General features: G+C 37.1%; 1 protein-coding gene across 1 annotated transcript; it reads left to right on the forward strand.

The window, feature by feature from the left end:
* Positions 1-358: 358 nt before the first annotated feature.
* LOC114166871 (protein transport protein SEC23) lies at positions 359-10,895 on the forward strand. Its single transcript, XM_028051746.1, has 12 exons — positions 359-1,222; positions 1,938-2,111; positions 2,720-2,881; positions 3,633-3,775; positions 5,373-5,448; positions 5,528-5,703; positions 5,801-5,882; positions 7,727-7,804; positions 8,265-8,426; positions 8,515-8,778; positions 9,467-9,571; positions 10,537-10,895. Exons 1-12 carry the CDS (start codon positions 491-493, stop codon positions 10,675-10,677), a joined length of 2,295 nt encoding a protein of 764 aa, XP_027907547.1. The 5' UTR covers positions 359-490; the 3' UTR covers positions 10,678-10,895.
* Positions 10,896-13,169: the final 2,274 nt, after the last annotated feature.

Here is a 13,169-nt window from a genome sequence, read left to right on the forward strand (position 1 = left end):
AAGTGCTTAATATTTTTTTCTTCAAATTTAATTACTAACGATTTAATATTATTTTTCTGTTTAACTTGTTTTCTATTGTCTCCGTATAACAGTAAGTATTTTTTTTTGTTTCTGTTTAGTTGTATGACAAAGGTATATATAAGTTGTTATGATAATAAGATATTGAAAGACCACGCAAAAATCTTAAATACCAAATAATATTAATAAATGTAATAATAATATTGATATCATTAAATTTATTTTATAATAATAGTTATAAACTCCTCTCTGAAAGTTTGCTGGTTAGTGCAAACTGTGCATTAACCAACCAATCAAAAGTCACCATTGGGTCTCTCTTTTGATTCAAGATTGAATTGAAAGCATGCTTCTTCTTTTTTACTGATACTGTGATCAAAGCCATTTGAGTGGGAGAGACAGAGACACGCCAAAACCACCACGATCGCTCTCTCGTGTTCTTTCTCTTTCCTCTCTTCTCACCGATCCTCTCACCATGGCCGAATTCTTGGATCTCGAATCCCAAGACGGCGTGCGCATGCCCTGGAACGTGATCCCAGGCACCAAGCAAGACGCCCTAAACTGCGTCGTTCCGGTCTCCGTTGTCTACACTCCCATAAAGCAATTCCCCTCCATGCCAGTCCTCAATTACACGCCTCTCCGATGCCGCACGTGCCGCTCCGTTCTCAATCCCTTCTGCATCGTCGACTTCGCCGCCAAGATCTGGATCTGCCCCTTCTGCTTCCAGCGCAACCACTTTCCCCCTCACTACGCCTCAATATCCGACGAATCCCTCCCGGCCGAGCTTTTCCCGCAGTACACCACCGTCGAGTATAACTCCGACGCCTCGTCCGCTGCCTCCGCTGCCGTACCTCCCGTCTTCCTCTTCGTCGTCGACACATGCGTCATCGAGGAGGAGATCGGATTCCTGCGCTCCGCGCTCGCGCAGGCTGTCGAGCTCCTTCCCGAGAATTCGCTCGTTGGACTCATCACCTTCGGGACGTTCGTGCATGTTCACGAGTTAGGGTTTGGTGCGTTGCCGAAGACGTACGTGTTCAAGGGATCGAAGGATGTCACCAAGGACCAGCTCCTCGAACAGATGAGCTTCTTCGCCAAGAAGCCACGCCCCGCCGTTGGTGTGGTCGCTGGCGCGCGCGATGGTCTCTCCGCGGACAGCATTTCGCGGTTCCTCGTGCCGGCGTCTGAGTGCGAGTTCACTATCAATTCGGTAATGTTTGTTGATTTGGAGTATGTTTGGTGTTAATTTCTGTGTGCGCACGGGTGCTACTCTCGATTTGGTAATGCCTGTTGAATGCCTTTGGCAGTGGAATGAAATGAATTCGGATTGCGTATATTTTGTGTTGATTTTGCGTGTATGTGTGTGTGCTCGCATTCCGCTCTCAATTCAGTTATGTAATGTTTGTTTAGTGTCTCTTGTAGTGGAATGAAATGAATTTGTATTTGGCAAGGTTTAAATTGTGGAAGTTTTTTTTGTCACCTGCACGGTGTTTTTTCTTTTTTGAAATTGCAGACACATGTGGCTGATGCAGCTGCAATTGCAATTGTCATGTGGTGGCAGACACTCCAAACACCTTGACATTGTGGTCAAAACTGTGTTCATAGACTGTTTTAAGACGCTGGTGTTAATTTGTGCGTATAGACTCTATTTTCAATTTGGGAATGTTTGTTCAGTGTCTCTTGTAGTGGAATGAGATGCATTTGGTGTGTGTATAATTGCATTCGGTGCTAAATTTTTGTGTGTACACTCCACTCTTAATATGGTAATGTTTGTTAAGTTTCCCTTGTACCGGAGTGGAATGAATTTGAGTGTTTTCTGTGTTAACTTTTGTGTTGAGTTTTTCTTGTAGTGAAATGAAATGAATTTGGAGTGTATTTTGTGTTAATTTATGGGTGGTATACTTGTGGTTTGGTTTGGTGGGCAGGTTTTGGAGGAGCTGCAGAAAGATCCATGGGCAGTGCCCGCAGATCAGAGAGCAACTCGGTGTACCAGCACAGCTCTGAGTATCGCAGCAAGTTTGTTAGGGGCATGTGTCCCTGGTTCTGCCGCAAGAATAATGGCATTTATTGGTGGACCGGCTACTGAAGGACCTGCCCCTGTAAGAGCCTCTTATGCAACTTATGTAGTCATATTTACGTTTGTCAATGAGTTATTTATTGTTGTAGTTGTGCATGTAGCAAAATTTGAGTTCTATGATTAGTTAGTGTTGTAGGTTATTCGAGTGAACATTAATAAGTGAAGCCTGTGTAATCAATGGAGTGTTTAGGCTGGTAGTAAAGGAACCTTTTCAGCAACAAAGTGTTGAGGTTAACAATTATACTTTAAGTTTAAGCTTGAAAGATTTCTTAAGGATGATATTATATTTCAGACATATATTTTTCTTATCATGACTGTATTTTAGATGGAACTCTCTATTATGACATCTTTTAGTAAAATTGAGTGTTGGACTTTCCTCCCTCCTCTTTAGTATCTAAACACAAATATTTTAGTTTTGAATGCATTTGCTATGTTGGCATTTTTTATTTGGCATGTACAATGGATCTTGGTGTTTTGAATGCCTGCATCAGTGTAATGTATTTAACTTTGAGTCCATTTTGTTGAACTTGTAAAATTGAGTTTGCATCATAGGCAATAATGAATTCCATCTTACTTGATTGGTTGATGACATTCAGCTGCTTCCCTCTTTTGAACTATTGTATATTGCAGATTGTATCCAAACAACTTTCTGAACCAATTCGATCCCACAAGGATCTGGATAAAGATTCTGTGCCACATTACCATAAATGTGTGAAATTCTATGATGGACTTGCGAAGCAGCTTGTACATCAAGGACATGTACTAGATCTCTTTGCTTGTGCTCTTGATCAGGTAATGTTCACTTTTATCAACTGACCTTTTTTTGTTCAGTACACAGCAGTTTACTTGTGTATAAGTTAACCAGTGTTTGTCTCTGCTTCCCCCTAAAGAACCTTCACTGTTAAGTTTTTGCCAAACTTAGAATATTTAAACAACAATCTAACTTCCAAGTATCCAGTGTAATCAAGAGTTTGTGACGATGCTTTAACTTGTTATTCACTTCTTCCCATTCTTTAATACTTATATTTTTTTTCCCACAAATATATTTTTTTTTGCCAAGTTTCTTTTTCTTCCCCTGATTTCTTAGTTTTTATGAGTATTCTTTATCTGTCTTGTCTGAAATCTTCTCTTCTATTTTTATTTGTTAGATTTAATTTTATGAAAAATAATTTTTTCAATCATTATTTTTAAATGAAGGTGGATGATACTTTAGGGAAGTCCTTCCAATGAGCCATAATTCTAATACCTCTCACCATTAATAATTAGACTGTCCTAATTCATAATTCCTGTAGTCTGAAATCCCTGGTTTGTTTATGGATAAAATAAAAAATAGTTGATAATTTTGTTACCTGCTATCTGATTTCATTTCTGGTCAAGTTATGTGATGCTAAGCTTTATACTTTTAGTTGGACTATATTGGCTGACAAAAGTGTTATTCCTTATTTCTGTAGATGTTAGACATTTTTGTTTGTGGTTATTTTGCTTTGTATAATTTTCACGTATTGAGAAACATTAAATTTCTTGTTTATACTTTATCCTCCAGGTAGGAATTGCCGAACTTAAAACTGCTGTTGAAAGGACTGGAGGCCTTGTTGTACTTGCTGAAAGTTTTGGTCATTCAGTGTTCAAGGATTCGCTTAAGCGTGTTTTCCAATCGGGTGATTATGATTTGGGTCTCTCTTCAAAGTAAGTCTTATTTTTTTCATTTTCTTTCTCTGATGTGTGGATTTTCCTTATTTGCTATTGAAGAGTCCACATGGACTAGAGATATGACCAAATAATAATGTATAGGCGGGTGTAAAACTCATCTTATTAAGTTAGTCACCTTATTAAGTCAGTTTTGTGAGGTTGAATTAGACTTAAATTTTACTTTCTCAAGATGATATTAGAATTATTCAAAGCCTAGCTTAGTCAAGCTTGTTGGGTCTCGTGTCACCTACAATCAGGTTCCCCTAGTTCCAGACTCGAAATATGTAGTCCTTAGTGTTAGGGACTGTATTGAAAGATATCACATTAATTAGAGATAAAGGCAAATTATAACATAAGTGGGTGGAAACCTTGTCTTACAAGTTAGTTTCATGAGGTTGAGTTAGGCTTAAGTTTTACTTTCTTAAGATAATATCAGAGCCTATCCTAGGCTTATATATTTCATGTATGTTTAATGCTTGAAATAATATAAAAATAAAAATGATGAAAAAAAGAAAAAAGAAAAAGAATGACTATAAGAAAATATTATGACTGTTGTATATATTAGTTGAATGTTATATTTTAGGTTTGGTTTAGGAAAAAGAGGTAGTGTGGGATTTGGGACGTGATGTCTTATTCAGCATGGGTAAACAGGTATTCTAGCGGATCAAGGTTTAACCCAAAGGACAATGCAAATTCATAAAACATGATTATTAGCTGTACACCAATAAGCAACACAGTTAACTTTTTAGCACTTTTTTCATTTTTAATTGCTGAAACTTTTCAAACACGTATTTTAAATGTATCTAAACGTATCTGTGTCAGATACATCCTAGACACGGATAGCTGACTTGTTGACTCAATCAGCTCCATTCTTTTATGTATTAGAAGAACCAAGCTTTGACACCAAGCTAGTGCTGGATAATAGACCATAAGCTATGAAACTCGTACGCTTCTCGCAAACAGTGTGCCCCCATGTACGTATTAGATATCGACTTTACAACACTCATACAACAAATACCGACACTACGACACTCATAGGACACATATCGTATAGAAGTGTCCAATTCAAAAGACATTTTGTTTGTCTATGACATAATTTTGACACGTTCAAACACAATGTTAACAAGGGGAAATACAATGATTTTCTGAAAACCCATATACTTGTAAACTTATTGCATAAATTTGTATTATGATTATAAAAATGAGGAACAAATCTTATATGATGACTACTTTTCACTTTTTGGATATTATATAGACTTATTAAGTTCATTTTTGTATTAGGTGACATTATGTTTAGATTATTATATTTAACTAACCTTGTTTATAGATGATTTTGAGTATATAGATATTGGTTGTTAAATTAAATGATTCATAATGATCTAATATATAGATTTGTGTCCCTATGTCCTACATTTTGGAGACTACATGAGTCGAAGTGTTTGTGTTGTGTCTTACATGTCCTTACTGCAAATGTAATATCATTCCCATTTATAACATATATTAAACTCTTAACAGTTAGTATAGATGGTTTTTATTGTCATGTGTTGCTTTATATAATGACTTTTATTTCTCATTTAACATTTTTTTTTTGCAGTGGAATATTTGAGATAAACTGCTCTAAGGACTTGAAAATCCAGGGTATTATTGGCCCTTGTGCATCTCTTGAAAAGGTATGTGTAGAATGTCTCCCCTCTTTTCTACTACTTATCTCCACGACATAGATGCTTATCTACCTATCTATATCTGCAGAAAGGCCCATTATGTTCAGATGCTGTTATTGGTCAAGGGGGTACAAGTGCATGGAAGATGTGTGGCCTTGACAAATCCACATCATTGTGCCTGTTTTTTGATGTTGTGAGGAAGGAAAGTCCTGATGCAGCCATGCAGGCCACAAGCAATCAATTTTACTTCCAATTCTTGACTTAGTATGAACACCGTCTCAATACTCCTTTGAGTAATGTTTTATCTGTTATGGTAACGTACATGAAATATTTCTCACTCATCACAGATGTTTTGCTTCAGTTATCAGAATAGCAAAGGGCAGATGAGATTACGGGTTACGACACTGTCACGTAGATGGATTGCTGGACCCGAAAGTATACAGGTAAGGTTTCATCTGCAACCTTTTGATTCGTTATACCTGCAAAACAAAGCTTTTGTTCACTGTTTCTACCACTATATTCCTTCCCTTGCTTAGCTTCCTTGTTGGAAGCTTTTGGTTTTGGGGTAATTGGTTTAGCTGATTGGTAAGTGCCGAGTCTAGGCTTTGGAGCTGAAGTGAAGTTAAGACAGTTGTTCAATAGGTAGGTTGGTATTTAGAAAGTAGGTTGCTTCCTTTTATGATATGCGATTGGGTTGCTGTGCTCCTTTCCTCTGAAATATTGGCTATACATGATATATGTGTATATATGTTAGTAGAAATAAGTTTACAGTTTATATAGTCATCATATATAATAAGGCAATTAGTACAGTTGTAGGTTTTATTAATGAGTTAGTCAGTGCAGCTTTCTTACAGTGTGATGTGATAATAAAATTCAGTTCATTTTCTCTCATTCTCTCTTCAGCTTTGTTGATCAAGATATTTATATATATATATATATATATATATATATATGTATGTATATATATATATATATATATGTATGTATGTATGTACTGTGTTTGTAAATGGATTCATCGCAGTTCTCATTGTACTGAACTTTTCCTTCACCGAAACAAAAAGATCTAGCTTTCTTCTTTTATTTATTTTTTACTTATGATTCATTCTTGTATGAGGGAGAGCCTAGGGGCCATGATAAAGTTATCTGATTTTTTTACTTTGAGGTCACGCAGAATCTAATCATCAAAATATCCTCTATGGTTGTGGGAGTGAATCTGGGGTACATATAGTCACCCTAGACCCAACAATGTAGTTATCTCATGCATAGGTCACCATTTTTAGTTTCCTACACAAAGATGAGGGGCTATTTCTGGCTCTTTTTAGTGTTTTGGCTTAGGGCATAACCTTACCCTTTGAAATTGGCTTAGACCATATCTCTACTCATTGTGGGATCTTAAGCTCTTGGAGTACACATTTCAGTGGCCACACACTGACATTTTATTTAGCCTTTTTGGTCAACCCCTCTGTAGGTAGTCCTTTGAGAGATACTATGACCTAGAGGTGACCACCTAGGGCAGGCTTCCAACTCATCCTTCTAGACTAGGAGCTATGGGCTGGGAACAGTGCAGTAGAGTTGGCCCAACAACAAATCTAGTATAGATTCTGGTATAATTTTAGAATTTGGACTTAGGGTCTAATTGAAACCCAAAAAATTAACTTGTAAGATGGGATCGTCGAAGTCTTGTAAGCACTATTTAATTCATATCACTATTGAATTTGAGATTACATACATACTCACCCTTCAATCCTGCAATTAAGGTAGCCCAAAGAAGCCACTGCTAAGGTGTATTATGTCCATGTGTTATAGATGATGTGAGCTTAATTTAAGCCCCCAGAAGGGGTGAGCATTAACCAACTCATTTTAAGGAGTACTATGACTGAATGCTAAGATTATGTGCGATCCTAGCGCATCCTTGCTCCTGGAATTGGATATTTGGAACATAAAGTTTATTAGATTGGATATTTGCTGGTGGCCCATTATCAAGGTCGGGTTAGTGTTGATACCTTTGCCATATATCTAGTAAATGTGGGGTCTTCAATGTCTATTATGTGGGATAACCATGCTCAAACCATTTGTAGAATACTTTTGCCATATATCTAGTAAATGCGGGGTCTTCAATGTCTATTTGTGTGGGATAACCAGTGGTTTTGGTTGTTCAGTGTTGCGTGGGATAATTTTTCAAGTAACTTGCTCTGCTCTATTTCTTTCTCAGTGTTATAGAAAAATCATTTGGTTGTTATTTTATGAAAGATTTCAGTGTTTCTATAAATTTATGTCTAAATTGTAGGACTTGATTGCTGGATTTGACCAAGAAGCAGCTGCCATAGTCATGGCTCGTCAAGTCTCTTTCAAAATGGAAACAGAGGTGAGTGCTGGATGTTGTTTTCCCTCTTTTTTTATAATAAAGACTACCATAGTCTAGTTCATTAAAAGAAATACTAGCAACTTCAAGAACTGCAGCCCCTTCAAGTGGATCCTGTTCATCTCCACCAATATCGCACATTTTTCTTTCATTCTCTTAATAACTATTACTCTTTTTTGAGGGGGGACGAAGATATTCGTGTATTAAAACTAAATCATCAGCTCCTTTTTGGATTAATCCTATTTCTTTTCATAGAGTGAATAAATTAATATATGCTTCAGTTTCTCTTATAACAAGAAGACAATGATGACTTTAGGATTAAGCCTGCTCTTATTTATTGGACTTGGGTACGACCCAATATGTGCCAATGCAAATTAATTTACAGAACTAAAATGCATTATAATTAATTGTTGCCTGCTCTTTTATGTTTTCATGTTTAGTAATGATGTAATTTTGGAATCAGGCTGAATTTGATCCTATCAGATGGTTGGACAAGGCATTGATAAATTTGTGTTCCCGATTTGGGGAATTTCAAAAGGACACACCATCATCTTTCAGTTTGTCTCCCAGGTTGTCAATATTTCCACAATTTATGTTTCATTTCCGACGCTCTCAGTTTGTTCAGGTATTGTATTGTCGGATTTTTATAAGTTTGTGATATTTGGTGCACTAATATTTGTAGTTACCTATTTCCCTAATTATATTTATCACAGGTCTTCAACAACAGCCCAGACGAGACTGCTTACTTTAGAATGATACTGAACCGTGAAAATGTTGCTAATTCTGTTGTCATGGTTCAGCCTTCATTGATTTCTTATTCATTCCATTCTGGTCCAGAACCAGCTCTTCTTGATGTTGCTGCCATTGCGGCTGATAAGATCCTGCTTTTGGATTCATTTTTCACTGTTGTTATTTTTCATGGTTCAACAATTGCTCAGTGGCGTAAGGCTGGATATCATAATGAACCGGAACATCAGGTATTCTTTGATTATATTATTGCTAATCTGAGAATAGTTATTCTATTTAGTTTTGATCTGAGGTTTTTGTTGGAGAGTTACAATATCCAACTCACTGTCAGTATTTTTTCTTTTTAATTTCAGTGTTGGGAAAAATTATTGTAGATTATGGGCTTTTATTTATTTATTACTTTTTTATCAGCAATGTTAGTTGTTGTTAGTAGGGGGAGTTGAACCCATAACCTCTCTCACCTTCCCTTCCAAACCTACTAAACCAACCTTATATTTCAAAATTGTTAGTGGGGGAGTAGATTTTGGGCTTTTATAGATCATATTGATTTAAGATTAAATTCAGTAAGGGGCTTGGGCTCGCTGCTAATTTTATTTTTCAGGTCAAGATAGGGCTATATTTGCAGCTACTGCAAAGTTTTAGCTAATCTGGTAGCTCCTTGGCTGCTGTTAGGCATCCGTTTTATAACACTTGGGCTTTATTTTTTTTTTGACTTTTATGATTCTTGTATTAATTGTTCAGTCTGTGTTATATCAAACCAACCTGGTAATTTGAATTGGTCTTTGGACACCTTTACCGGGTCTTAGTAAGCTTCTATCGGTGTTTTCTTGATGTTATAATGTCTAGAACTGCACTAAATCACCATAGTTCTTACCTTGACATTGACAATTTATTTGATTAAGTGGCTATATTTTTCAGGCATTTGCTCAATTGCTACGAGCTCCTCATGATGATGCAGATTTAATAATAAAGGAGAGGTTTCCTGTACCTCGCCTGGTCATTTGTGATCAGCATGGCTCTCAGGTTACTTTCTATTCTTTCTTGCCATTGATCGCCGGCTTGCTTTCTTGCTGCTACCGTTTGTTTTTCATTGCTGCTAATTTGTCACCCCTTTCATTGTTTGCTAATTACCATGCTGTCATTACAGAATTATTGTTCTGAATTTTTGTCTTTTAATTTTGCTTTTGTATTTCACTCAGCACTTGTATACATGTACACCGGCTAAGAACTCCTAGTATCCTCAATATTTTGTCATTCTCCCTGAGATTTCATCTGGATAGGGGGCTCAGATTTTGCCATTTCATCCTTTCATTAGTGATTTTAAAGTTCACGGTAGTATTTTGCAATTCAACCCAGATTGCATGAATTTCATAAGTTGTTGCCACTATCAGAATAAATTACTTTTTTTTAACTAATTATACCGACATGTTATGTTTATCCAACTAATGACATTTAATGTACTGAGGAACATGTATTTCATAACTTTGAATTTGGTATATATACTCTTTAGGTTTTCATGGCATGGATTGTTTGCTTTTCCTCAGAATGTTACATATATAAAAATTTTGTAAGGTTAAACAACCGTATTAGTTATTAGACATTTATGTGCGACTAGAAGGGTTTAGACCTCATTTACTAAAGCAAATGAATAAAGCTGATATTCGATATAGTATTCTCCCAATGTGTGAAGAATGAATTAAAATTAATGGGTGACAAAAAACTATTGATGCCATCCATGGTTTTCTGTAATCCTTGTGCATGTGGGTTTCCTTGAGACCCGTTGGCAGTGAAAAAAGAAAGTGAATTTACATGTCAGTTTCATTTTAACAGCTCTGCCTATTGGTTGTTAATGTATGATAAGAATAATTCTTGTTTATTGGTGAGCTTGAATTTGAATATAGCTGTAATTTAATTGATGTGATTCATATGCTTTGAAGCTCCATTCGTTTTACAGTAATGTAAGATGTTTTGTGTTAATGTATGTTCAGGCTCGATTTTTACTGGCAAAGTTAAATCCTTCTGCGACTTACAACACCGAAAATTATCATCCTGGAGGAGATATTATCTTTACTGATGATGTTAGCTTTGAGGTCTTCCTGGATCACTTACAAAGATTAGTAGTTCAATAAATTATGACCTTGGAGTTTTTATGTAAAATTTTCTTTTTATTGCTCCCTGTACATCAACTTCATTTTAGTCTGCTGTTACAATTTCCAATTTTGTGCAAAATGTTGTAATTATTTGGAATCGACCGATCAAATCAGTGATACACGAGGAGTAAATCTATTCTCTTTGTAGCTATATATCCAGGTTTCAAGCTTTTCTTTGGTGGCCAAAGTTTCTCCTATGTTCTAGTCAATAACATAAACCTTTTTTTTATTCTTAAAAATGATTTGTTTTAGTTCTTATATTTTCGTGTTAATCTATGTTCTAGTTTTTAATATTTGTATTTCGTTAGTTATATTATGTTGACTTGTTTTTAAATGAACTTTAAAACATTTTATATTTTCCTTTCGGTGTTTCAAGTTATTATTTATCATAACAAGCATGTAACAACAATTTTTTTAATATATATAATTTTTTAATACTCTAAATTGTAAGCCATCAAAGCATGAATTGGAGGGCACTATTGACTAAACAAGACATGACCAATGGATTCTTAAACCCATTCTGCAAGTGAACTTTTAAAGCACCATACAAAAGATTAACCACATTTTCAACCTTTTTAACCAATTAATAGGTCTAAAATCTGTCATGGAATCAATTACCCTTCCCCCAACCATGGCGTCAACAACAAAAGGATCATTTATCCATTCACTTTAGTTCAATTTATGGAAAGGTCATACTCATTTTTTAGGTCAATTGAGCATAATTTCTTAACCTAACAACACCAACTATTGACCACAGACCACATTTAACCATCAATTTAATTAAGAATGTGAGCAACAAAATTATGTAATGGAATCTACCTGAGCAAGATATGATTAGGGATCAATAACATTTATAACAACTGATATCAATATTGAATCCATTACACATGGTACTTAAGCATGTCTATCATTATTTTAACCGATAAGTTTTATTATTTTTATTTAAAACATGTCGGATAAAAGCTATCTGTCATTTTATTGTTGTAAGGCCCTATTTTTATTTTCTGCCCTAGAGTTGGTGGGCTGCCCTTGTAAGTGGGCCTAAGGTTTGGCCCAGCATATAAGATCTTGCTATGTTGCCCTAATCTCACCTCACTTTTACTCTTTCAGAAACCAACCGTCATCCCTCACTACCTCACTGAACGCTCTGCTAGGGTTTGCCCTAAGGTCCACCTCGTTCAAGCTCAAACTCAGTTCCGGCTCCACGTAAGTGTCCTTTTTCCAGATCTTATGACTTCCATCGTTTTCCTCCACTCTTTCCACGGTTAACGTTTAGTAATAATGCGCCCTTGTTCCGACCTTCTGTTTTCAGCTCGTTAGTTCACTCGTAGAGCTACAGTATCCGTCGCTGTGCCGTCAAGGCTTCTGTTGACTCTCTTTCCAGGTACGGGAAGTTAGGGTTTCAGTCTTTTGGTGTTGTCTTGGCTGCTCTTGAGTGAGTTACTGATTGCATGGTTAAATCCTTCGTTTTGGTGTGATTAAATGCTTTGTATGCTTGGTTGGTTCGATATACATGGCTGTTGCAGTGAAGAACAGTGGCGAGACCTATTAATCTCGTCCAAGCGAGTCAATCTCGCCTAGGCGAGATGAAACAGGGAGCTCGCCTAGGGCTATTGCACGAAAGGTCGCCCAGGCGACCTACTCGAATTTTTGAGCGAGGGAACACCTCGCCCAGGCGAGAGGGGTCTCGCCTAAGCGAGATCCCGTGATGTTCCCTGAGTGCTCCATCGAACCCTCGCCTAGGCGAAGGGGGGGCTCGCCTGAGCGAGCACGTCTCGCCTGAGCGAGCACGTCTCGCCTGAGCGAGCACGTCTCGCCTGAGCGAGGGATTGGGCGAGGCAGTGCGCTGTTTGGGTGATTGTTTATTCTTGGATGATTGATATTGGTTTGGGTGTGAATTGTATAATGAGGAACATGTATATAATGGAGTATTATGCGTGCTTGGCATGAATCGCGAATTGTGTATGACGGGTTGGGTATGTTATTGTCATGTGAAATGTATGAGAGGTTTGGAACTAAAGGAACACGTTAATGATATGAGATGAGGCCCTGGATTCATGGGGTGGTGATGATCAGATGCATGGATCCAAAATGTGAGGTGTATGAGGAACAAATCTCAGGGAAGGGTATGGAATTGCAAACATGATCTTTGATGTTCTCTTACTGCTGTTTTATAAATGTTGGTCCGTGTCAGCGTGTAATTCCTTGGGGTCTCTAGGTGAGACCTTCGGGGCTACGCTTCAGTGGTCGGGACGTAATCCCATGGCCCCTGTTAGTGGGTGTCCATGGTGGTGCCCCATCTGTATAACCAAGTAAGGATTCAAGGTAAGGACTGTATCCTGACACTCTAAGGGGCCAGTTAGTCTCACTTAGAGCGGACTGACTCCTGTGGTGAGAGTAGCAGGAGGCCCGAAATTCATTAAGGGCTAACCTTGTGGTGAGGGAGATTTGATTCATCGTAACATTTGTAA

Source organism: Vigna unguiculata, chromosome 10 (genome assembly GCF_004118075.2).
Source record: "Vigna unguiculata cultivar IT97K-499-35 chromosome 10, ASM411807v1, whole genome shotgun sequence".
Classification (NCBI taxonomy): domain Eukaryota; kingdom Viridiplantae; phylum Streptophyta; class Magnoliopsida; order Fabales; family Fabaceae; genus Vigna; species Vigna unguiculata.